General features: G+C 48.6%; 10 protein-coding genes and 1 non-coding gene across 11 annotated transcripts; 4 read left to right on the top strand and 7 right to left on the bottom strand.

Annotated features, from left to right (window-relative positions):
• Positions 1 to 737: 737 nt before the first annotated feature.
• On the bottom strand, positions 738 to 811 carry DEU56DRAFT_t114. Its single transcript has one exon. It is a non-coding gene; the product is annotated as a tRNA-Ala (tRNA).
• Positions 812 to 2,806: 1,995 nt separating this feature from the next.
• On the bottom strand, positions 2,807 to 4,348 carry DEU56DRAFT_747384 (uncharacterized protein; the record flags this gene model as incomplete). The annotated part of the gene is made up of 7 exons (XM_041349269.1): positions 2,807 to 3,022; positions 3,074 to 3,413; positions 3,463 to 3,622; positions 3,674 to 3,793; positions 3,847 to 3,878; positions 3,932 to 4,122; positions 4,175 to 4,348. 7 exons carry the CDS (start codon positions 4,346 to 4,348, stop codon positions 2,807 to 2,809), a joined length of 1,233 nt encoding a protein of 410 aa, XP_041202416.1.
• A 623-nt stretch (positions 4,349 to 4,971) lies between these two features.
• Positions 4,972 to 5,803, bottom strand: DEU56DRAFT_747392 (cytochrome b5-like heme/steroid binding domain-containing protein; the record flags this gene model as incomplete). The annotated part of the gene is made up of 3 exons (XM_041349271.1): positions 4,972 to 5,054; positions 5,109 to 5,286; positions 5,336 to 5,803. 3 exons carry the CDS (start codon positions 5,801 to 5,803, stop codon positions 4,972 to 4,974), a joined length of 729 nt encoding a protein of 242 aa, XP_041202415.1.
• An 859-nt stretch (positions 5,804 to 6,662) lies between these two features.
• On the top strand, positions 6,663 to 8,986 carry DEU56DRAFT_836709 (uncharacterized protein). The gene is made up of 11 exons (XM_041354814.1): positions 6,663 to 6,796; positions 6,849 to 7,431; positions 7,485 to 7,534; positions 7,569 to 7,719; positions 7,745 to 7,944; positions 8,011 to 8,087; positions 8,146 to 8,294; positions 8,374 to 8,435; positions 8,492 to 8,506; positions 8,559 to 8,688; positions 8,716 to 8,986. Exons 1-11 carry the CDS (start codon positions 6,668 to 6,670, stop codon positions 8,874 to 8,876), a joined length of 1,707 nt encoding a protein of 568 aa, XP_041202414.1. The 5' UTR covers positions 6,663 to 6,667; the 3' UTR covers positions 8,877 to 8,986.
• Positions 8,987 to 9,050: 64 nt separating this feature from the next.
• Positions 9,051 to 10,319, bottom strand: DEU56DRAFT_929068 (uncharacterized protein; the record flags this gene model as incomplete). The annotated part of the gene is made up of 2 exons (XM_041358662.1): positions 9,051 to 9,448; positions 9,731 to 10,319. 2 exons carry the CDS (start codon positions 10,317 to 10,319, stop codon positions 9,051 to 9,053), a joined length of 987 nt encoding a protein of 328 aa, XP_041202413.1.
• Positions 10,320 to 10,430: 111 nt separating this feature from the next.
• DEU56DRAFT_689297 (uncharacterized protein) lies at positions 10,431 to 10,616 on the bottom strand (the record flags this gene model as incomplete). Its single annotated transcript, XM_041347083.1, has 1 exon — positions 10,431 to 10,616. A coding segment is annotated over one exon (186 nt), but the record flags the coding sequence as incomplete, so codon positions are not given.
• Positions 10,617 to 14,206: 3,590 nt separating this feature from the next.
• Positions 14,207 to 16,041, top strand: DEU56DRAFT_865531 (uncharacterized protein). Its single transcript, XM_041355383.1, has 3 exons — positions 14,207 to 14,364; positions 14,423 to 14,497; positions 14,547 to 16,041. Exons 2-3 carry the CDS (start codon positions 14,475 to 14,477, stop codon positions 15,859 to 15,861), a joined length of 1,338 nt encoding a protein of 445 aa, XP_041202411.1. The 5' UTR covers positions 14,207 to 14,364; positions 14,423 to 14,474; the 3' UTR covers positions 15,862 to 16,041.
• A 463-nt stretch (positions 16,042 to 16,504) lies between these two features.
• Positions 16,505 to 17,632, bottom strand: DEU56DRAFT_836690 (uncharacterized protein). The gene is made up of 2 exons (XM_041354813.1): positions 16,896 to 17,632; positions 16,505 to 16,729 (listed from the first exon to the last, which is right to left on the bottom strand). The coding sequence occupies exons 1-2, from the start codon at positions 17,579 to 17,581 to the stop codon at positions 16,591 to 16,593; spliced, it is 825 nt and encodes a 274-aa protein (XP_041202410.1). The 5' UTR covers positions 17,582 to 17,632; the 3' UTR covers positions 16,505 to 16,590.
• Positions 17,633 to 17,875: 243 nt separating this feature from the next.
• DEU56DRAFT_124691 (uncharacterized protein) lies at positions 17,876 to 20,883 on the top strand. Its single transcript, XM_041344663.1, has 3 exons — positions 17,876 to 18,912; positions 18,960 to 19,062; positions 19,109 to 20,883. The coding sequence occupies exons 1-3, from the start codon at positions 17,958 to 17,960 to the stop codon at positions 20,673 to 20,675; spliced, it is 2,625 nt and encodes an 874-aa protein (XP_041202409.1). The 5' UTR covers positions 17,876 to 17,957; the 3' UTR covers positions 20,676 to 20,883.
• A 723-nt stretch (positions 20,884 to 21,606) lies between these two features.
• Positions 21,607 to 22,828, bottom strand: DEU56DRAFT_836684 (uncharacterized protein). The gene is made up of 2 exons (XM_041354812.1): positions 22,709 to 22,828; positions 21,607 to 22,640 (listed from the first exon to the last, which is right to left on the bottom strand). The coding sequence occupies exons 1-2, from the start codon at positions 22,808 to 22,810 to the stop codon at positions 21,669 to 21,671; spliced, it is 1,074 nt and encodes a 357-aa protein (XP_041202408.1). The 5' UTR covers positions 22,811 to 22,828; the 3' UTR covers positions 21,607 to 21,668.
• Positions 22,829 to 24,320: 1,492 nt separating this feature from the next.
• DEU56DRAFT_747387 (chromatin associated protein KTI12) lies at positions 24,321 to 24,892 on the top strand (the record flags this gene model as incomplete). The annotated part of the gene is made up of 3 exons (XM_041349270.1): positions 24,321 to 24,489; positions 24,555 to 24,715; positions 24,773 to 24,892. 3 exons carry the CDS (start codon positions 24,321 to 24,323, stop codon positions 24,890 to 24,892), a joined length of 450 nt encoding a protein of 149 aa, XP_041202407.1.
• Between the last annotated feature and the right edge of the window lie 18 nt (positions 24,893 to 24,910).

Raw genomic sequence — 24,910 nt, 5'->3', positions numbered from 1 at the left:
TCTGACGTACGAGATACATCCACCAAGCACCACTTCTTTGAAGGTGATTACTTGGTCCCGAGTACAACGTACTCGATGACGAAGAACTCATGAACATTCCCATAGATACTGTTGATGTGCTCACCGTATGCTCGGATGAAGAAGACTCTTTTGATGAGCGTCGCGTTCAGGAAAAAATCAAGTACATGACAAAGTTGATTGGGCATGGACCACAGTGGTGGGTGGGTTGCTCCTGTAGTATTTCGGATTGAGCGTGAATTGTGACAAGCGTTGACATAGCGTTCTTAAATTGTGTCCTGTACCCATACCATTGACATAGTCTGGTGAGGTGCGCTATGAATTGACACAAACGACCACCGCGAATACAGTGCTTACTTTCCAGGATTTATCCATAGAACGCTAAGTAGATCTCGATTGATCGGGGCGGAAGCAAGATTCAATCCGTAGAGTTATTGGAATAGAGATCTGGATCGATTTGGGGTGTAATCGGGGATGTAGTCGTCATGAAAGCATTTTCTCGAAGTTATCTGGTGTTTGGTTGAATGGGGGCGAGAAGGCGATGTAGCACTTGTTTATAGGTATTTGCTTTTTCGCAAGAAAGGAAATATAGGTTATTCAATTTGAGATGAAAATTTGGTGAAGATTCGACAAAATGTTGTGCTGCCAGATCATGCATGTCGACTCGACAATCGACTGCAAGTTGACAAAGTAGAGCCTCAGGATACCGAGCAAAACAGTGGACAAATCCGGACTCGAACCGGAGACCCCCCGCATGCTAAGCGGATGTGATAACCAGCTACACCATATGCCCAGTGAGTGATCATGTCCATGGTTCGGCACAAGTCTAGAAATTTTCTTTAGGTCTGTTGTGCACACCTTTATGGTATCAAGGTGATGTGAGAAATACCCTGTGGGTGTCCTTGGATTATCCATACCGGTCTCCGAAAACTTAGACGCATCGACCGGCCTGTCAATGCGATGTTGGTGACCCGGTAAGTTACAATGTGAAAGCCAATGGCACTGATCAAATGTTCTCTCCGCAGATCTTCAGCCTCGAAGCCGAACCGGATCTTTAGGCTAGCACCTAATTGTGAAGATACTTGGAGGAAACATCAGTTATAGTGCCTCGCTTATGGAGTCTTCAACCTCTCATAGTTATGACGACCTTGGGGTGCGACGTTGCATGATAACGTTTATGATACCGTGACTGGCCTGCACGCCTACACCGTTACATAAAAGTAAGTTACAAACTTCAGGGGTCCCACGTGCACAGAAGTGCACCTTAGACCACGAGTACTTACCTGATACGGCGAGCAGCCCCCATTATTAACAGTAACTGGTGACTCGCCATATCTTTGCATGTCGTCTAACATCTCTATGGCAGGCTCTCTTCATCCTCATCCAACTCCAACTTCCATTCCTGGCGGAGTAAAACGCCATCGGAAGAACATCGCTCGCAAATCCACTGGACGCCAGCCTCCAAGGAAACAGGTAGGTTCCCCAATCCCACACATGTGCCACACTGAGAAAATGTTCAGTATGGGGAGGATGATGAACGAGGATCACCCGACCGATCATCATGTTTCTCAAACACAATCCAAGACGCGCCAGGGACTGCATCACTTTGCTCCAAGTTTGCTGATTGGCTTGATGGCCTTGGCGAGAGTGAAACGGATGGGCGGATACTGGAGGCTGTTGAGCGGGATGGCGCAAAATTCTTTCATCTGATTTGGTGTATGCTTGACTAAAAACGCGCCTTAGAGGGATTTGGGGATCACTCAAACGTGGACGCGGAGCCTTCAGGACACATCGCACATCGCGCAAAAGCCCTGCGCAATCTGGCTGAATATCTGGGTGCCAACCCACAGTATGGCATCCCTATTCCACTATCACTTGCTATCGATCGCGACGGAAAACAACTTTTCCGTCTGGCAAAGTGCTGCCTAAGTTTCAGTAATGCAATCAATGGTGAAGGTTCTGAGAGCCCATGACGATAGTACGTGCGTATATCATTTTCGTTCGCGATGTTTGAGCACTAACAGGCAGGAAGACACATACAATTGTCCGCGGGACTGATTCTAACGCGTTTGTGATCTGTAGTCTGGCGGGATGTCCGTGATACTATATCATACCTTGACATGTGGCTGTCTCAGTGTAATGGCAACCACATACTAAATAACACGGACTACAGTTACTTGGTATATAGACCATTTTAGAGCCAATCCGACGCCAAGAAACTTACTGAATGTATCGGTAAGTATATATACTCAATTTTACTGAACAGGACTCAAAATGATACAAGTAAAACCACGCATTCAATGTCCTATCCCGCAACTCACCTACCATCAGGGTGCACGTTCGATCAATTTTGTTATATAGTCCATCTTTTGCTGGATGGGACGCTCTTCAAGTTCGTCTTCTTGACCTGAGCATACGGTAAGCACTACAACGGTGTTGATTTAAATCACCATAGGCTCGTCGTCGTAACCACCATCGAATAAAGCGATCCACTCCGGGGGCACCGAGCTGGCACCCTGTGGTTTGCGGCCCAAGGTGTGGCTCGCCTCATGGCAGTGTCCTCGTAGCATTTCTTAATACCGGTTGCGAAGTCGTTAGTAGTAGATTCTAATGGGGTCTCCTCAAAGGCTCAGCGCTCAGCGTTCAACGTTTTGGGATGTGGGAGGGAGTTGCAGATGTTATGCAAATGCTGAAGCCTTGCGTGACTGATCACCAGCTCTGTCCACACACCACGACACTCTGGCTTGGACTTCTGTCATATTCTGCAATAAAAGCACAGACTAGCTTCTCAGTCATTGTATCCGCGTGCCCGGGACAAACCCTTCTTCGATTGAGGAACCTCGATTCCCTGCTGCTTCCAGATCTCAATCTGGCGATCCTTCGCCTCCTTGCCTGTCCGGCGCTCGTAGTCTTCAACAGACTCAGGTTTCTCGCCATGAGGAGTAGCCCTGAGTGCGTGGCGAGTTTGAGGCCAGAAATCAAAAGTCGCGGTATGTGTGACAATCTAGTATCTGGTCAAACTTCACGCTTTTCGTCGAGAAGAAACAGTACTGACCCTGTTGTCCCAGAAAGCAATTGAATTCGGTTCCCAGTGGAAGCGCACTTGGAAGTCGACATTCTCAGCGACCTGGTGGAACAAGAAATTGAGAATCGTGTCGGATTCAGGTTTGGGGACACCGAGTATGCGACGTGTGAAGCCAGGGTTGACGTAAACGCTCTTCCAACCAGTTACTGGGTGGACACGAACGACAGGATGTACGGTTTCGACGGGCTCACGACGGACGTGAAGTCCAGCCGCACGAGATCCCTCCGCCTGCGCGACCGCACTGTGTAGAGCTGTAAGACCCTCGAGGTAGGCCTGCATGCCTGGACTGAGGGATGAATAAAGAGCATAACTGTAGGCGATGCATCAGAATAACTTCTGGGTCATTTTCTGCTGCTTACCCAGAGCTCCAGAGCGTGTCACCGCCGTACTCGGGACCAGTAATCACCTTCAAAGAAGTGGTGCTCGGTGGTTGGATCTCGTATGTCACATCGCTGTGCCAAAGCTCAATCTTCGAAAACGCGCTAGTATCAGGGCGTCGTGCAGCGTCATTGTAAACGACTGAAGGATGACATTGACAGTTCCAAAGTTTCTTTCAATGATCCGACTCACTGTGAACTTCTTCAAGTCCCGGTTCTCGAGGAACGGGGGTCGTCGCGTGCTTGTGAAGGGGTCCAAAGTGTCTGGCAATGTCAAGCTGCTCGTGGACGTTGAGCTCCTGGTCTCGGAAGACTACGCGAGGGATATGTTATGTTAACTCTTTGTGACGCATTTAGTTTACTCACAGACAACGCCTCTCTCCGCAACAAGGAGGGCGCTGGCAGGATAAACTCATCAAAAGATAGTTGCAGTCGTGGATGTGGTACTCACAGCTCGTCCTTTTGCTGATTCGTCAGCTGCCGGAGGTCGATGCCGACGAGCTCCGTGCCAATAGTGGGTGTAAGGTGTTTGACTTTCTGTGCAGCACTGAAGAGAGCCGTCTTGCTTGAGTCTGCAAAGTGGCCACGATCGGTGACCTCAACTTCTGTGAGCGGTTCCCAATTCACAACGGGGAAGTGGGGCTTGGTGAAGTATCAGTGTTTGCCTACAAGATTGAAATCCAAAGTCGCTCACCTTGTACTTGGCATATTGGTAGTCATCGTCGTTATCGTTCCCAGCACTGGGCGAGTAGAAGGGATTGATGAACTGAGTGTCTTCAATAGGCTTATTGGCTGAAGTTTTCTTCAACTCTGCAACGCGGTCAATGGTTCCATTGCCGCTCTCTTGGTTGGTAGCCACTGGTGCCATACTGTCGTGATCCAGAAGGGGAGAATCTGATGTCAGCTTCTGCAGGATACAGTTATCGCACTTTATACTAGAGCAAAGAGGTCAGGCGACCACTCCCGGAAACTCAAGACGGAATGTGGTGCCAGTGGAAGCCCTTATCGCGCAATGAGGGGCATGTGAGGGATTGTTATTCATGCTTACTTGCCATATTTGGATGCGATCTAATCAAAGCACGCATTCTGAGCCACATTATGACCATTGATGCAATATTTGCATTCTTCGACGGACGACCCGGTGCTAGAGGTGCCCTCGGCAACACGACAACGCTTCTATCGTGATGATCAAGGCAACAGCGGGTTTCCATAGCCCCGTAGTAAGTGATAGGGGAAACTGAATATTACGAATGCGAACAACTCTCGCAGTCACAGGTTAGGGCTTGGCATTAAAGTTAGCAGAATAGAAACATACAAGCAGCCACAGCATAAATGTCCATCTTCTGGCGGTCCGGCTTTGGGGCAATTTGCGCCACAGCATCTACCAGTATGTGGCACCCGTTATAGCACAGCAAGTGATTGGATACAGATATCGATAGCAGCCTGCAATTCTAATCCACGCAGTCTAACCAAAACGCCATGTCCGATCTATTATGAGCTTGGCTCGGATACTAAAAATCCGACCAGGCATGCGTCAAGCATGAAGTCCGCATTTACCCACGCGTGAGTTGATGCTGAATTACCCCGTTCAATGGTGCAGCCCATACGAAGATACAACGAGCACTCACAAAACAATTTGGTTCCATCTCTACCCGCTACTCTCATGAGCTCCTTCTCACCGCCCGGGTGATACGGGAGGTAGGGTGTCATGTTATAAACCTTTCCATTGATCGCTGTCCAAGCATCGTCTTTCTTGTTATGCAACTTGAGCACAGATGGTGGGATGCGCATTAATGCATCAACTCCCTTAAGAATTTCACTACATTGCACACTAGATATGCATAGACATGCTTACTCGTAGATTCTGACCAGATGCTTTAAGATTTCCCCAATCGAGAGGGCCAAATCCAGGCGCTAAAGCCACTTTGTCTCGTCTGGAAGGTCGTTTCGGCGGCTGATTCGTAGTCATAGGTGCAAGAAGAGATGATGAACTCTGTGGGGGGGGAACACCTGGTCGGCGTGTGGCAAGGCTGGGAACAGGCGGCGGGGGCATCAATGCTGAGTCGGTGAGTATCATTGGTATGCCGAGTCCCCTAGATGAGTGCGAGGATGAAGAAGGCGAGGCGGCTGCGCGTTGTGCACTATTGATCGCGGGGAAAGCAGGTGGTGCGTCGTCTTCACCTGCTGTGTCCGATCCATCGTCTTCATCTTCTTCATTTAACTCCGGGACTGAAAGTGACAGGATTGGGTAGGAGCCATTGGGCTCGATCTTGGTAGCGGGGCTTGACGTATCAAGCGAGAACCAACCGCGTAGGTAAGACATGGACTGAACAGCACTAGGTGACAGCGCGACGTAAGTACTGGTATACGCTGTTTACAGATATTTAGTGTTTTTACCGAAAAGGAAAGATAGTCTGATAATTGAGAATTTGTGACTCAGTACTCCTTTCCGTTCAGGCTTTGAAAGACTCGAAGGCTAAAACAAGCTTTTCTAGCTCTCTAGTGAGCGTTTTCAGTACTGGTGGAGTCGTCGTGACTGGAGGCGAAACATTTTGCAATACCAAATGACTTGCAAAATCATGACCTTAGCGCTCGCAAGATAGTCATCTTTTACGACGCCCGAGCGGGGACTGCTGCCCTCAGCGGCGCTATGATTGATTCATCGCATGTAAAGTATTGTCCATCTTACACCATCATCAGCACAGTGCTAGGCTCGGGATCCACTGCAAATATCTACTGATATTAGACGGCATTCTGATTATCAGCTGCAGTGCGATCATGATGGTGATGCATCATCAGCCACGCTGTACTCTTTTAGGTTCTTTCCTTCGAATCGCAATCAGGCGCTTAAGAGGCTGAAAGCATCTTCTTTTACATTGATACTTCCATAAGTCACTTGTCAATTCTTAGGGTCGTTCTACCCCACTTTCGCTTACCTTCCTCGCAGATACATTAGTGCTGCCTCTTCCCTTCGAAAACCCTGAGGCCTCAACCCCAAACGGCGAGCACCCCATAATGCAACCGCCAGGTACTTGGTTCGGTATGTAAATGTCATGTTGTTATATGCCAACAACTATATCTCCTTGCCCCAGCGTCCTGGAAGACTCGCTCGAAAAATCCTTCAGAAAATGCAAGCGGGGGATCATTCTCTGCACGCGCATGTTACGTGCTGCATGGCATGTTGGTTATGATACACATCTTCCTCACCGTGTCTTATATCTCTTGTTGGGAACACCGTGTGACTCTCCCATTCACGCCCACGAACACCGATTTTTGGCCTGTGGTACTGAGCGCTTCACTACAAGCATTTTATACGGTATGTATTCACTGTTATCTCACCAATACATCAATCACAGGACTTCGTCTAGCTCTACACAGCTGTCTTGGTCTTCCTTACTCAACGGCTTGCGATGTCAAGGGCACTTGTGCGCCGTCTGAAATTGACCTCAATCCACGACATCTCCGGCGCATGGGCAGGTCTTGGCTCCGCACTCAATACTGTCTGGAAACAAACTGGTGCCCCTGCATCGCTGTGGGCGACTACTGCTGTGACATCCTACCTCTTATGCGTTTCTGTGCTACACGTCACCTCTTCCACTCTCCTACAATTTCAAACATTCAATTCTTCTATAACGACTAATGTGTCAACATCACTAGGATGGGTAGATCTGTCAACCTCCACCTCGCTCATCGACAACTGGAAAACCATCATCACTTCATCCTTACCGACTATCATTCAATTTTCTGGACTTGTCTCTACAGGGTTATCCAATAATACAGTCTACGACACCTCGCAAACAAACTCTATAGTCGGATATGCAGAAGTGAATGCGACGACGATAACCTCGAGTTGTGCAGTGCTTCCAAATGCCACTTACTCTCAGGATAGCAGCAGAGCAACTGCTCCATTTGGCAATGGAGGTGTATTCCAAGTGGCCGTAACCCCCCCCTGTACGTCAACATGGCGTGAAATGTTATTTTATCATATTTGGAAATGCCTACAGGGACAGACCAGATACAACAACTTCAGATTGATGGCAATACAATCAATGACGTTCGTGCCAAGGTTTTAGTGCGCAACTCTGAAGCTAATTGATGGCTGTCAGACTTACACACTCCCTTCTGTTGTGCTAATGATCTCTACCTTGTTGGAGATCGAGCCTTCAGTACAACAGGAGGTTACGGTACCGATGACCTTGGAACTTCCAATATTAGAAGGCAACTTGAATGTTTTTACCGGTGAATGTACGTATGGCTTTCCCAGAATGTAACCATGATAAACCTTCTGTAGATTTGAACACATCCATTGAAGTCTATTTTGTGCAATGCTCGCTGTCGACCAACAATACCACAGTAGTGATCGACATGCAAACCAACACTCTACAGAATCCGATGCCCATCTCGCAGTTATCCACGGAATGGGAGGAAATGGATCAGTCGACATCTACCCCGTGGTCAAAATTTGTGCGTTGAACAATAACACTTGTTTTGAGGGATTATCAAAGTTCAATGATCCATTGTCGACACAAGATGGCTCAAGTTTTGTCTACTTCAGGCAGTAGTGGGTATCAATTTGCAAATGGTAATGAACCCTCGATTATGGATGAGTTCAGACCTTACCTTCACTGCGTCCTACAATGCCTTACCTACAGTTTTTTCTTCTAGGTATATCATGTCTTTGGTAGGATTGGATCTCCCAGCTCAATATAACCAATCGCTCAACGCCGATGCACCTCCTCCTGCTTTTTTCGTCCTGAGCCTGGATAAACTAGAAACCGCTATTGCGCAAACAGTCGCACAACTCACTTGGATGGGTAAGGGATCATATGCCATGGCTCTGTTCTTACTCATACTGTGTCACTACCTCGGCAAGCCGAACGGGATCCAACGTAGGAATTCTACCTGGTGAGGGGATGGCCCTTGTCAACGAGGAGGTGATTGCCCTACGACTCAATGTCAGTTTAAACTGCACAGAATCTTTCTCTGTTTGACTGATTCACACACGTTGCAGATCACCCTTATTCCTGTGAGTTTGCGATACTACCTACACAATGTCAGTTTGCTGAAGTTGATTCTAGTTGCTGTTTGCGACCTCTGCGTCGGTGATCATGTTGGGATTGGCTTTACACACGACGAGAGCATTCGACGCATCCCACGATATTGAGGCTTCCATCCAAAATACAGGCGCACTGCAACTGTTGTGGTTGGGTCATCATTCATCATCCGTCCACGAAGCTTTGGAAGATGTGGAGCATCCGACGGAGGACAACTTGCGTCGTGCAGGAATGATAGATGTTTGTTTTGCGAGGACGATATCCGACGAAGAAGAGCTCCCGATGAGGAGCTCGATTGATAGTGTTCAGGGAGTCGACCACGGCCGTGACAATGGGATGTAATATTGAGGCCATTGACACAGTAAGAATTGTAACATTTGTTAATTATGTCTTGATATCTTGAGCCATTAGGATATTTATTCATGTGTTGAGATTCAACCGCAATGTCAACCTATCTACTACTGATTAGTGGCGCATTTTAGAATATGTTGATGTCGATGCACGGTAGATACCCACTCAAGCTCCCAACCCGCAGCTCACCCACCATCGGGGCGCACATCCGACTAATTTGGTCATGTAGTCCATCTTTTCATGAATGGGACGCTCTTCAAACTCGTCCCCTTGATTAGAGCATACAGTGAGCACAAGAACGGTGTCAAGTTGAATGGCCGCAAGTTCATCATCGTCAAGTTCGTCGTCGTAATCACCTTCAAACACAGTGATCCACTCCGGAGACACCGAACCACCCTGTGGATTGACGCAATTTTTGCGGCCCAAGTTGTGTATACCCGCCAAATCCGAAATGAGGTTGAATGCTCGCCTCGTGGCAGTGTCCTCATAGCATTTCGCGCTTCGATCGGGTAACACTTCTGGCCATTGTTGCTCCACAAGATCGATAAGCCACTCAGGAGAGACTGCATGTTCATAATACTGGAGGTGAGGCTGCCGTTGCGGACGGAAAAATTCGAAGGATTGTCATCTCACAGTAGGCTGTTTCGAGGTCGCAAGGTGTAACACAACTTCATGTCCTCATTTTTGAAAATGCGCAGCAAGTAAATCTTGTCGAAACATGAACTATGTGACCCACAACTACTGCAAGGAAATAAATGAGGGCGTCTATCCCGCTCGCTACTCGTATGTCGTCGTGACCAAAACGGGGGTACAGCTAGACATCTGGTGAGTGTTCATTTACTCACCATACTCATAGTGTGAAAGGTAATTCCCAAGCTCTAAGCACACGAAATTAGGGAGCGTGAGTGCATTGAACAAGTGTTCCAGTGGGTGTCGTGCTGAATGCGAGAGAGTGACGTGAATGAATGTGATGGAGATGTACTGAATGGAGGTGTGGGTATATGGCTCCAAGGACAATCCATCACTGAGGAGCATGTCTATGTTCAACGAGCAGAGGTTAGGGCTTAGCTGGAGCAAGCCCATAACTTCGCGTGGCTTGCACAAAATGAGATTGACATTTGTTAGGTGGGCCCATGCTGGGTTGAGGCGAGATAAGCACTTGGAGTCGTAGCGGGACAGCGTTTCCAACTCAAGACTGCGCAAAATGGAGAGTCGCGAGATGGGTGGTAAAATAGATGTAAGTGTGTCTTCTTTCGCATCGGCAATACCATGATAGCGTATATCAACTCGAAGCTTCTGAGGTGTTGGGAGGTCGTTTAGCAAGAGGGCGGGTGCAGCAGCCTTGTCAAATGTGATATCCAGAGAGGAGATCTGATGGAAGTAAGGCTGAAGAAGGCTTCGTAGGTCGGTAGTGTCATTTTTGATGCACATCATTTCTAAGGAGAGCGGACGTCCTTGTGTTCACTTGAGCCATGAATCATAACAGAAGACTGCCTGTCGCCGGTTTCTTCTGGTAGCGTGCTTGAAATCCATGGCTAGTCTGCACCACAAGGAGGGCATATCTGCGGAAACCTCCCTCCAACGTCGGCATATGCTTGTCAACAACATAGGAGGTGAATTTGAATTGGGCAACATGTGGCCAATTTGGGGGAGGCAGTGAATAAAAATATAGCATAAGACTTCAGTTGGCAAGCGGCAAAAACCCGATACAATCTCCTTGTGCAGTTGCATGGCGGTGGCTTGCTTTTTGGCGAGCTGCTGGTGAAGATGTTGGCTCAGGGCGCGGTGCAACCGAGTCTGTAAAGCTGTAAGCCCGATGACAGACTGGTCCCTATGTCGAAATCTGGACATCATCAATATGCCTCATCATATGGGAACAGATGCACGATCACCTATCCGCCAGCTGAACCAGTGATATGTACAAGGGCGCTTGTTGGTGAGCGTCTCAGAGAGGAGATAGGCGTGGGAACATTTCTGTATGTTGTTTGAACTCAGTCACGGTCCAATTACTCTGGCTACCGTCATGACGGTATACTAGTTTCGCAGGTATCGTCGTATCCCACATTTTCATCCTCTTCCCCCCTCACAGGCCACTGTTCGCCAATCACAATAATAGTCTATGCTGCTCCCCAGTGTGTGCCAACGATGGAGGGACGTTGCCGTGGAAATGCCCTCGTTGTGGTGCAGCCTGTCTATAGAAGAAGTCGACGAGAGATAACTGGCAACAGGCAATTCTACTAGATGACTCATGGCTCATCTAGAGAATATTAATACAAGGTTATTCCATCCCCTTATAAATTATGTGCACTGTCGACGACTCTTCTTACCTACGAACCCTTCCATCTCACAAACGTCATATCTCCACTTTCAACATTACATTCATCAGCACTTTCGGACCGGAAATCCTTAAACGACCTCCCGGCGCTTTAAGAAGTGCAATTTGACTCGATAAACTACGGATCCATCTCGCCACGCATCTCCCGACTCTCCACTCTTCACATTCTCAAGCTCATGAACATTGATTTTCACCCCCTACATTTTCAATTGTCCGTACACTGATAACCTTTGTCGCAGTTCAGTTGAGGAGGCAAACGCTGTTCGCGTCGAACCGCACCGTGGAATCAATAACTGTCACGATATAAATGGAAGAATTTGCGGGTATGTGCATTCCACAACCTCATTGGGCAACTCTGCTAAAGTGCCCAGACATTTATGCACTTCAGTGTCATGTGTTTAGCGCAGCCTGAGCCATTAATCCTAACAAAAACACTCCAATCATCAAGCGTCCCCTACCGCTCCTTCCCCCCAAACCAACACTTCCACTAGTGGTACTACCGTCCAACGGAAGACCAGTATAGTTCAAAGACGACAGTGGCGTCTCGCAAATAGAACTGGTATGATGACTGCTGGTGCAATTAAACCAAGCATTTATGGATTGATTCGTAACAGGAAACTGATTCTGAACAAAAGCGCACGCATACGAGCCGTTTGCGTTCAACATCTTTCCTCCGAGTTGATCGCAGCAAAGAGTTGTGTTCGCGAAGTCCACTGTCCACATTCCCGCAATGCAACCTACCAGCCAGTGAGTTAGATGCTGCTAGGAGCCAGACAAGGGCAATCTCACCATAGAACGTGCCGTTGAATGATAACATGATGCTTGCTTGCGTTGCTTGGGTGTTGTAGCTCAGAATTTGCGGGATTGACTATTACTGTTCATCTTTTAAGACATATGTGGCGCCTGTAACTGCTTTGGAGGCGCACACAGGAACGGTGAACCAAGTGCTTGTTAAAATGTGTGCCTGTGGGGTCTGCTGTACGGTGTGATGGATAGACTCTTGGTGAACCGTGGTATGCTGCCAAGGATTTGACCAGTGTACTTTCAGAAGAAACGGTGAATTGAAGCCATATGGTCAGGCACCTAGATCCGCACCTGACATGTATCGAATATAACGTAGCTTGGCAGTAAATGTGTGAAAAGTGCGACGTTCTGATGCTGGGAAAAGTGACCTGACTGGGAAACTTCACTGATTTTCAGTGAGCAGCTATTCAATACGAGTAGATCACGGAACTCATTCTAGCTGATAGCACCTCCGTTCGGAGTGCAAGGGTTTTCAGACCGAGCACTTTCTTGATCGTGTCTTCCGTGTGCGCAAATGGTAGGAGGTGGACTAAGTATTAGTATTACTCTGCACAAGTATACATATTCATGATCCGTCTTTCGCGGCCGTAGCACAATCGCCAATGAAGAAGAAAATAAGTACAAGGCGTGAACAGGAGATTGTAGATCTATACTGTTGTAATTTGGACTGAACATTCCAACTTGGCGTACCCACAACTCACAAACCACCGCGGCGCACGCCCGGCCAATTCTGTGATCGCGTTCAGCTTGTCCCGTGAAGGGCGCCGTTCAAAGCCATCTTCTTGATCCGAGCACACAGCAAGCACGTGAAAGGTTCCAATGTCGAGTCCGTCATCTTCGTAGTCATATACCGAACAAACTAGAGTCTCCGGAGGTACTGAGCCACTTTTGGGATTGAAACAAGTTCTGCTTGCTAAGGTGTAGATAGGCACCCAATCCCAGATGAACTGAAATGCTCGCATCATAGCAACATCCTCATAGGATTTTGAATTCCGAGAGAGTAGCTCTTCCGCTCCGCAAAGTCCATAAACGATTCAGGAGTGACTGTAAATCCGTAGTACTGGGCATAAGGAAGATCTGTGCGCAGGTTGGCTGGCAGCTGCCTTTGTGGGCGGACGAGTTCGAAGGGTCATCGCTTCATGGACTGTCCAGTCTGTTGCAGGACCGCAAAATTCTTCAAGTCATTAAAAATCCAAATACATTCGACAATGGTAAATGAGACCTGCCTGTAGGTTTTCGAACAACCCTAGAAAAAAAAGAGAGGACATGTTATGTGATAGAGGGAATGTCGAGTCTGAGTGACGCAAACGTTAGAGAAGTTGGAGAATACTGAAATCGGTGTTATATTGAGCTATAATTGTGGATCCACTGCAACCCACAGTGTGAACGAAATAGTTTGATAAAGTAATGGAGTTCATCTCGTGGAACGGCATTGAGTTGGACACTGTCTTAATACCAGCACAAGAGCACAGGTTGACTGTTAGTTTACGGTCGTCGATTGTATAGCAGTAGGCCCACCGAGTAGAAGGAAGATGGATGTTCCTTCCGAAGATCCGCGAGTTCCAAGACAACTCCCACATCAAAGCTACCTCCCATGCTATTGACGATGGAGGGAGGTTGGTGTCGACATGCCCTTTTTGAAGTGCGGGTGCGGACGCTCAGCGAGGGGATGTTGATGAAAGAGGTCAGGGTGTCTGCTCTCCGTAGTCATAACCGTCTTTTGCGGTCCCTACTAAAGATTGACGTCTTTCTCAAGAGTTCTCTTTGTGCTTGTGAGTATAACGTGCACCGTTCAAAACGTGAAGTCACAAAAGAACAAGGAGTCAAAGACAAGTGTGTGTCCCTATAAAATGCCGGCAACGCTTGAGTGTCACAGTAAACTTTCATCTGGAAAAAATCCCGGCATAAGTGGAGGACTTAAAAATTGATACTGAGCACACAAGTTGATCAAACCACTTGAATAATGGTTTGGTCAATGCTGCAGGGGCGAGAGACGACACTGGGGATTTGGAACCGCGCAGGGACACCAATCGTCTAGATCCTGCAGAAATATTCACCAGGTTGGTGCCGGGGCAGTGACCAATGAAAAGGTGAGCTGATGCTCATGGTGAAGTGCGAGTTCTCGACAATGCCGCCGTGACTGCATCGAGCTGACTAATCAGTCAATGATCATCGCAAACTCCTGGTTGTGCTCGTAGTACTATTCCAAGCTCCAGCGCGTACAATTGAAAGGCGGTCAGAAGAAAGATTGAAGAATCTACAACGAGTAGTACGAGGGCACGTGTGATTCCACCCTTAATGACAAGTTAATGTCCTATCACATCAACCGAGATTTCCAAGGCGTGTCCTATCCATACTATTTGACTTGAACACTGACTAACGTTTCTTTTACACCCAGATCGACTGATAGAGTAGCTGCTGGCTTCCTAAGATTCCTAGTATCGAATTTGATGGACATCGTTCTACAACTGACGTGAGTTATGCTTCAACATACACACATTTAATACTAACATACTGGTCAGCAACCTGTCATTTGGAAATGGCGCGTCCGGTATCGCATGCCCCACTTCTCTTTCAGAGTCACATAGGGTGCAAGATGTGTTCAGAATAGATGATCTTCCAAATGAACTCCTTTCCACCATCTTCGAGAATCTCGACCTTGGGCAACGAACACATCCTGAGAGGGTTCTCACTGGCGTGTGCAAGAAGTGGTATTCCGTAGCTGTGCACACTCCTGCACTCTGGACTACAATCTCGGTAGTGCCGCCGGGGTCTATCCAGCTCATCAAGACTTACCTGTCCAGATCTAGTGGCAGCCCGCTTGACCTTTACTTCGAAACGTGGTCTGATGAAGGGATCTGGAAGGGACCACTCAAGCAGCGGCTGGCTGTTCTCATGAGAAGTTCTCAAAGATGGCGCTCACTGTCATTGATAGGCATGGACGTGCGAAACACACAACTGGTTCTCTCCAGAGTCAACAACCTTGGCTATCTTCCACTGCTCAGACATTTGACAGTGCACAAGAAGGAAACGGGTCCCGAAGAATTTCGTCATTGCTTCCCGTACATCGCTTCACACCCCGGTCCTGCCCTCACAGAGTTGGGCATAGCCATCGCGGGAGGCACGTCCTCCTTCTTCAACTCTTTGACGCACCTCACGGTGGACACCGAAAATGACTATGTCGTACCCAGCTGGACAAGGTTCAAACTACTACTTTTGTCTTTGCCAAACTTGGAATTCCTCAAGCTTCAAGGAGATGTTGTAGAATTCGATTTCGATGAACAGGATTTTGAGTTTACCGACTGTCCCTATTACGGCGTCGTGCATATCCCAACTCTACGCACGCTCATCCTCCAACCCCACAGCTTGAATCAGCTTCATTCCATTCTGAGCGGCATATTCGCCCCTCATCTTCATCGTCTTATGCTCTTCCATCCGGTGGATGATGAAAAGCCTACGTATGAAAGGGACAAATTCTGGGATGATCCAGACACCTATCTTCACGATGATTCTGGCGATACACGATTCCCCGAAGTAAAGATACTTGTTCTGAGCAATTGCACAAATCCTGCATTCGTTCATGGAACCAAGTTCCTTCGTGCTTTTCCGAGCGTCGAGCATATTCTACTTGTTCATCATGCCGTCGTCGCGTTTTGCTTGATGCTGTCCATGGAGATAGAGTCCGGGAGTATAACAACGGAATGTCTCTTGGCGCAGCTCAAGTCGATCACTATCTATCACACAACGATCGAGGGACGTCTCATCTTCCCGTTAGCTATAAAGGCCTGGTCCACGTACTCTGGTCTAGACTCGCAATTAGTTGAGGTTGAGTCATAGTGTTAATAAAGTTGCTGGGGTGAGGTTGTCCGATACGACTGATCTAAAACGAAGGGGATTAACGACTGCCAGTGTCACATCGGATACATCACCGTTTGTACCCAATAGACAAATAACGTGTACAAAATAGACATCACTACGGTATATGTAAAATTTCAAGGCATTCTGGCATAGACATTTGATGATTGCATGCGAGTAAGTCTTTTTTTTTTTTTACAAGGACCATGTATTCCGCTTGCTGCTCATATGTCGTCAGCACATCGGGACCGAGAATGAGGCTCTCCAACGGACAATCCGAGCGTATAAAAATGCCTTCAACTCTGCATGAGGGTGGGGTACTCAGCGAACTTTGAGTACACGTAAATTGGGAAGTGTGAGTGAACTGACCAGCAGAGCCAATTAGTTTCCTGCTGTGAAAGGATATGTGATGTGAAAAGACTGAACACTGGAGTGGGCGAATGACTCTAAGGGATGATCGTCGGGGAAGACTGCAGATCTTTAACGAGGAGAAGTTCAAGGATAGCTGGAGCAAGCGGAGTACTACATGCGGCTGACATGACCCGATCTCAACATTTACCAGGTGGGCTCATACGGATTTGAGGCATGATGACCCCTTGAGGTCGAAATGGGACTGCTGCCAGGTTCCGGGAACGAGCATCTTGATTGAATCTTCCGTGTACAGAAAGGGCAAGGTCAAGTCGTCGAATATGACTTTACACAGGAGACAGATCATGAACAGTGTACAAGCACAGTACGTCGCGAGTATATGTGATAAAAAGTATCACCTGCTCGCTGTTCCTGCTCAAGCCCAATCGCAAATCCGACCGTACCACTCCCAACAGCTATCAACTCTTCATGCTGCCAAGATCTACTATTTCCAATGTGTAGCACACGTAAATTGGGGAGCGTGAGTGCGTTTAGAAAGCGAGCCGATATTCGTGCGGAGAAAGTACAAAGGCCAGAAAACGTGATGGACAAGGATCGGATGTTGGTGTGGGTTAGTGGTTCTACATAGGCGAGATCCATAAACGTACAAATTGCAGATTCTAAATGAGGAGAGGTTGGGAGTTAATCGGAGCAAGCGCATTACAACGCGTGCCGCAGACGATCCGATTTCCACATTTGTCAAATGGGCCCATACGGGGTCGAGGCGAGATAGGAGGTCGGAGTCGGGGGTGGTGGAATATACTCTATAGAGTTTAAGAGTGCGTAGAGTGGAGGGCCGGGAGATGTGAGGTGAGATAGGTAGTAGTGTATCATGATTCGCAATATGACTGAAGCTCCGTGAGACAACTGAAAGTTCTTGAAGTGCTGGTAGGTCGTTGAACAAGATTTCGGGTGCCACTGGATTGTTAATTGCGATGATGAGAGAGGAGATTTGATGGATGTAAGGCTGAAGAAGGGTTTGTAGGCAGATATAGTCGTCTGTGATGCAATTGATTTCTAGGGAGATGGGATGTCCTCGTGTGCGCTTGAGCCACGAGTCGTAGTAGAAGGCCGCCTGCTGCAAATGTGTCACGTAAACATCTATATGCATTCTGGACCACAATGAGGGCATATCCACAGAAATCTCCCTCCATCGACGACATATTTTGGTGAGCAGAATAGGAAACGATTTTAAATTGGGATGTTTGTATTTGGGGAGAGTGTGAATAAAAATATGACATAGGACTTCGGTTGGCAAACGGGATGCGAAACTGGTGCTCTCGTGTAAGTTCATGATGGTGGCGAAGGTCTGAGTGACTTACGGCGTCAGTTCACACCAAGGAAAGGGGCCGCTGAGGGTTGAGTTTTAACTAGCGTTTAAACCCCGGTCTCATTCATGGTAGACATACAATGATTTGTATGCCAACTGATTAGTGCACTTGGGGGGCGTCTAGATACTTGGCACCTTGTCAGTTCGCGTCTAATGACTACGCTCAGGGTACCCTGGGATGATACACGTGATCACGTGATATGGTCCGTGCATGATTACGTGATCCGTTGATTATGGATGTGTTCCCGCTGGTTCTTGTTGGGCTTGTTTGATTCATTTTGCAATTTCTATTTCCTGATCGAAGGTCTAGCTGGCTGCAAACTCGTTGTTTGCTCGTTCTATGGCTGCTGTTGACCTCCTCGTACTACGCCGTTCCTCCCGAATAGCACAACACCCTCATCATACAACCAGACGACGTCCTTCACCGAATAACAACCCTGAACTATTAGATACCCTAGAGGGTGATAGTTCAACCAGCGAGTCTGACGAGCTCACTCCACGTGCACTCAGAGCACTTAAACGTCGGCGTCTAGCCCTTGACTCGGATGGTCTTCTCCTCCCCCACATAGAGACACATCATCGAAGGAAGAGACGTAAAGAGAATGACAATGCCACCGTCGGCAATACAAGTCATGCCAACATCGTCGGGACCGTCGGAGCTGTCAAGGAGGTGCGTCGCCGCATGCGCCAAGTACGAGTCAGACCCCGTGCTCAAAACGTGCCCAAGCCACGCCACATTCCACCTCTTGCACCAACAATCATCGATCTTCCTATACAACCCGTCACAACTCAAGAATCCCTTCGTGACATTCTCACCGATCAACCGAGCATTTTAGCGCCCAAGGATGACGACTCCCCGCCACAACCACAGATCGAGTCACAAGAGTCTAAATCGTCGTCGCCGTTACAAGTCGACCTCGACTCTTTAATCCCACTAGATCCTTTACCCGAATTCCCTCCACATGACCCGCCCTATACCAACTCTCCTGACTTTTCATCCAACGCCACATTTACCTCCGAATTTCCCCCTGGCACAGATATGAACCCCTTCTCTTCAAATACCCTTCCATTCGGCTCATCCCAGCTGTCTTCTCCGGGGCCTTTCGGGTCAAATCCATTCCCCTCAAATCCCGGCTCCTTCTCCACAGGCTTCTCTCACGAATTCATCCCTACCCAGTCGCAACCCGACTTTGCTCCGTCACAAGACAACGCCTTTTCAAATACAGGCGGGAATGCATTCCCTACCCAAGAGTATACCAATGCATACACCCAATCCAACGGATACCCCCAACAAGGTATGGCTCTCCCGCTTCATTTACTCCAGTATCTAACACCACCCCAGGTACTTTTTCCCAACCAAACTCGTACGAATACACACCAGCACCGCACCGCGATCGAGAAGTCAACATCTGGAAATTGGCATGTCAAGAACGAGTAGAATTTCTGTAAGTCTTTTCTCCTTCTTCACTTCACCCCATTGATGTCTTGCAGACTTCGTCGCTACGGCATAGACACTATCAAAGCCCTTGTCGCATCAGAAGCACGCGCCCGTTTCCCATCTCCCTCCACCCACCCCTCCAACACCCGTTTCCGTCTCTACACACCCGCTTCCTACCTCGAACGCGCAAGCTACACTTACAAGTCTGCAGAGTTCGAAGCCATCGATTTTGATATGGACGACGAAGAGGATGAAGATGAAGATTTGGATGAATGTGACCTTGGGGGTGAGTATGATGATGATTATGATGACGATGAAGAGGATGGGGATGAGAGCTTGTTTTTGATGGATGTGGAGGGTGGCAAGGGGCTAATTTTGCCGCCTTGTGTGCCGACGATTGTGACACCTACAGTGCCGTCAATTTTGACACCTACGGTTCCGTCGATTTTGCCACCGGCGCCTACGACTGTGGCTTCGGTACCACAGAAACCACCCACATCACCTCCGAGATCTACTTCGCCGCCTGCTGTGCGATCGTTATTGGATACAATGCCCTCTCCTCGACCCTTGTGTGTGTCTCCACCATGTTCGCCTCCACGACAGACGCCCTCTCCTCCTTTGACGCCCCAACGTCTTTCTGCTCCTTCAACGCCGGTTCCTTTAACGCCTCCCTCAATATCAACGCCCGCACAAACGCCTCCCTCAATACCCCCATCCAACCAAATGCTCTCAACATCAACACATTCATCCGTACCCCATGTACCATCACATCCAACGCCAACGCCGATACATTCTCCCCAAACACCTTCCTCGCCCCAAACATCTCCAGCCGTACTCCAAACACCGCCCCAAACACCCCCACAAACTCATCAAATAACCCTCCCACGCACCCCGCCCCTCTCCTCCCTCCACGTGACCCTCCTCTCCGAGCCTCCCCGCGCATTCATGGGGCGTGGCACTCCTCCCGATAGGAGACGGCTGAGCGAGTGGGGGAGGTGGGGATGTGTGCAGGTATATGGAGGCAAGGGCGCTGAGAGGAGACGGTTGAGTTTGGGAAGGCACGGGCATGGGGAGCAAGTGGAGCAGTACAGGGAGAACATGGAACAGCTGCATAAAGAGGATATGTCTCAGCATCATCACGTAGAGAACCCGGTGGTAGCGCTGCAGCTTGAAAACCCATCACATCACCCTCAACTACCTTCCCATGAACACCCACCCCGACAACACGAAGATCCGCATCACCCCCACACCCACGAACACCAAGATCCACCTCATACACATACCCATACGCACTCTGTACCAGGCGAATGGACTAGTTTCCTATTCGCAATGCTTGAAGGGGATGGGACGGGGAGTGCGGGGTGGTATGAGCTTGAGGCGCAGACTGCGCAGGGTGGTGAGGGGATGGGCGTTCCGCAGAGCATGGGCGTTTTGGGTGGGACGCAAATGGGTAGTTTAGGTGGGGCGCAGAGTCTTGGATTGGGTGGGGCGCAAAGCATGGGGGTTCTAGGCTCGGGTGGGCCAGGAATGGGTGTTCCGCAAGGGATAGGAATGGGCACGTTGGGTGCTTCTCAGACTGTGGGGGAAGCGGACAGTACACTGCGGTTTGCGCTCGGGTGAATGCGCTGGTCGTCGTTCGCCTGATGATTATTCATGCCCACACACACGACATGATGCATGTCTATTGTCAGCTGCCTTGTTGTACTGATTGCATTCGCCTTCTCGTCACGCCATATTCACCCTCACCTCGTCACGTTCACCTCGTCTTCTATCACATACGCTCGCCCTATCACACACTCACCGTCACTCATCACGCCCCCGCCACAAAACCTACCACCCCCACACAATATCAATGTAGCGATACTTTCTCCTGATCCATTTCAGGATTATAGGATTTTTGGTTATGCCAGCGAGCTCTCGCCGCTGCCATTTACATCCCAGGACCGGACGATATACATCGCTGGCCCGGCCCTTGTAGGCGCGTTAGGCGTCTCAATCTACTGTTGTATCCCGCGCATGATTGATTATTCCCCACATGGGCCTTGCACCTCGTTGTACGCCTGTCACCTCGTTGTACGTCTTCCACTTGGTGTCAAGGCCCCTGTACGCTCGTGATGCACTGTTATACATGCATATACATTTACCGACATCCTTGTACCGATACACCCCGCTTGCATATATGCATAACACGATCGTCATTTGCACATACATCGCCAAGGTCACGATCGTCATCCAAGCATCACCTGCGCCGCGCTCGTCGCGCACGTTGCTTCAACCCCGCGTGCATTGCATAACCCGCGCTGCGCCGGCTCCGCGTGTTTGATACAACTCCACTCAAAACCTTGCATGCTACTAACGTCTACATCCATCTTTTTATCGTCATCCTCTTGTTTGCTTTCCGTGGAGAGTTCATAATGGTATATATATATATAATGTCGTGACTTGTCGTTTTATCCGATGAGTGTATTGTACATGCAATTTTACAGATTTTTGTTTCAGGTGTGATTGTTTGATGCCATGACAAAAGATAATCGCGACATGACAAAAGCGGGGTAACTTGGAAGCGGGGGTTTGTAAGTACAAACGTTGATATTCCTCACATGTTCCTACATTTTAGTAAATGTCCCTATAGCTCACCCACCATTGGGGCGGTTGGGCGAGCAACGTCGTCATCATGTCCATTTGCGCTTGTGTTGGTCGTGCTTGGAAGCTGACGGGATTGTCTGAACAGACGGAGATGACTACCACCACCGAATCGTACTTGCACTCATTTTCAAGTTCAAGTTCGTCGTCGGCCTCGTTAAATTCAGTTTGGTCACCATCGCCGTGGCTTGTATAACCCTCGTCTTCGTCCTCCTTTTCGTCTTCATAGGGAGACGATGATTCTTCGTCAGTCTTTGTGTTGTCCTCTTTTGTGTCTTCGTGGTCATGAGTGTTGGCCTCCTCTTTGTCGGTCTTTGTATCGTCCTCTTTTTCATCTTCATAGTGAGTCGTATCACCCTGATCTTCGTCAGTTTTTGTATCGTCGTCTTTTTCATCTTCGTAGCGGGTTGTGTCGCCCTGATTCTCGTCAGTCTTTGGATCGTCGTCTTTTTCGTTTTCGTAGTGGGTTGTGTCGCCCTGGTCTTCGTCAGTCTTGGTGTCGTCGTCCTTTTCATCTTCGTGGTCATAGGTGTCGCCCACATCTTCGTCAGCCTTGGTCTCGTCTTCCTTGGTGTCTTCGTAGCCAATTACACCGCCCTCGCCCTCGCCAGTCTTTGCGTCGTCTTCCTTTTCATCAACTATTCCTTCTACCTCTCCCTCCGAGTCTTCATGCACTGAATCCTCAAGCTCCAAGGCCGGGTCGACACAGCACTTGTAATCCAATTGATGGAGGCGCAACTCCTTCAAAATCCAATTCCGAGTCAACGAGTTGAACGAAGCGCACGAAGGATCATAAAAATCGGCGGGATCGATGAACTTCTTGATCTCGTTCTCAAAGGCGACAATGAAACTTTGGTCGATGCGATAACCGTAATGTTGCTCGCGGTTTTGTCTAGGGGGGCACTGGATATCGATTTGAGGGTCCTGGATGGGCGAGGCGATCTGTGGTATTGAGGTAAGGTTTTAGTATGCTATACATAACGCTGAAGAATGATGATGTAGGCTCGGACCTGGGATTTGAGGTTTTGGACCCATTGCTCGAATACCAAGCATGATTGCTCGAATGATGGGTACATGGTGCGTGAAATGATTGAGGTAGTAATTGGGCGCATGATTCCCTTTCATCCACTGTGGCCTTTCGTGATTTTTCTCCCCTTTGTTCGGTGGTCTTTTATCATCTATTGTTCCTCAGGTGGCTCTCGTGGCTAATCTTAGATCTGGATACGTGGACTCTTTGAATTCACGACCCTACACACGGTGCCGTTGATACTCCTCCAGCTACACTACGCTCTCCACATACACCTCGTGTTGCTTTAAGAGCGCAACAGACCGTGCTATGATGATACTGTGGCCATCACTGGTGGGTAACATACGGAAAGTGGTGTAATTTTGATGGTCTTATATAAAGTTTAGCACTCTCGCTCGATATCCTATTGCATTTGAAAGGGATACATTTCATGGTACGAACGAAAGACCTCGCGATGTTGCAGATGCACCCTCTATGATATCAGTGGTCGTCAGAATTCCCTTCGTTTCAGATAAAAGAGTTACATTTTTGTCATGACCACAGCTTAATTATGAACCTACAGCTCCAATAGCGCCGCGGCAAATTCACAATGACCAACCCTCTAGACCATCTAGTTGCTGGGGGCGGAATGCGTATCTCGAGAGTAAATGGCGCTCTGCGATGCACAGACCTAAACTAGGCCGCCAAATCGAGCATGAAGCCGAGAAATCCCACCTCCGGTACATTATCGGGTATCATCGAATTTACCAGCGACAACATGGGCAACACTAACTCCTAAATCTACCCGGGCAGGACGGTATGGAATGAAGACTGGACTGCCAGTCGAAATACCTCGAAGCCTGCCATTTCGTTTTTGTGCACTATGAAATGTCTGAGCAGGGGAAGGTAACTAAGGTTGTTCTGGAGAGAAGCAGTTGCATGTTGTTTTTTCGTCCATCTGCTTCAACGACAGTGAGCACCTCCATTGAGAACTTCTCAGGAGGACACCTAACCGCTACTTGAGCAGTCCTTTCCAATTCCTTTCATCCAACCACGAGTCCAAGTAGAGGTCGAGCGGTCTGTCACAGGTTCTAGCGAGGTACTTCTTCATGAGCTAGATGGACTCATGTGACACTACTGAAATGGAAGTCCAGAATGCAGGAGTATACACAGCTACGGAACGCCACGTCTTGCATACCTCGGTAAGAACCCTCTCAGGATGTGTTCTCTGTTCTCCGAAAGAGAGGTGGGGCCTGCAATACCGAATGGCATCGGCGTGTCTAGATCCCAATGCAAAAGACAAGTTGCTGACAAGTACTTATCTTGGTTTAGAGTGGGTGAATGTTGAAGTATAACTCACGTCAGCTCTAGAGTATCAAGTTGAGTACCGGGATTAGGAAGCTGGGCAGCCAGTCTGTCAGTTGATCTGGATGTAAACGGAAAAATCGAACCAGTGTTCATGTCAGAATGGGAGGCCTTGTGAGGACTGAGGAAACGGAGAGAAGACTTTGAATTTGAATCTTGATCATAGGAGGCGCACGTGACGTGACACGTGCGACGCGTACAACTCCCGCGGAAGACTCCGAAAGCATTAACTGATTGACTGATCTTGGCTAATGGCCCTCATCACCATCTCAGGCTATCCCTCCTCTGGAAAATCAACCCGCGCAGCCCAAATATACGACTTCTTCTCCTCCTCACTCCAATCCTCAGATCCGAGCCCACAGCTCAAAGTAAAAGTCATATCAGACGATGATCTGGCTGTCGACCGCTCGTCTTACGATGGTCTGTCTCCGTCTTCTTCCTTCCTTCGTGCCCAGTAGACTGACATACCCCCCCTTACCAATCAGACTCCCTTCAAGAAAAAACCGCCCGCGCCACTCTCTTCACCGCTATCACAAGGCATATAGCCAGAGATACGATCTTAATCGTAGACGGGATGAACTACATCAAGGGGTTTAGATACCAGTTGTATTGCAAGGCGCGAGAGGCAGGCGTAAGGGTTGCTACGGTGTGTAATGAGTCCCGATAAACTCGGTCGCACAACTGACGGAACCGAGAAAAGTAGGTCTATGTCCTCGCTACGCCTGATCAATGTCGGAAGTGGAATACTGAACGATCAGATGAGAAGAGATATAACCGCGAAACGTGCGTCTTCTCCTCCCTCTCCACTGTCCCCAGTCCCTAACACCTACCCAACAGCCTT

This window comes from Suillus clintonianus (genome assembly GCF_016758775.1).
Source record: "Suillus clintonianus strain FC179 chromosome Unknown DEU56scaffold_139, whole genome shotgun sequence".
NCBI lineage: Eukaryota > Fungi > Basidiomycota > Agaricomycetes > Boletales > Suillaceae > Suillus > Suillus clintonianus.
This window is presented reverse-complemented; position numbering and strand designations above follow the sequence as displayed.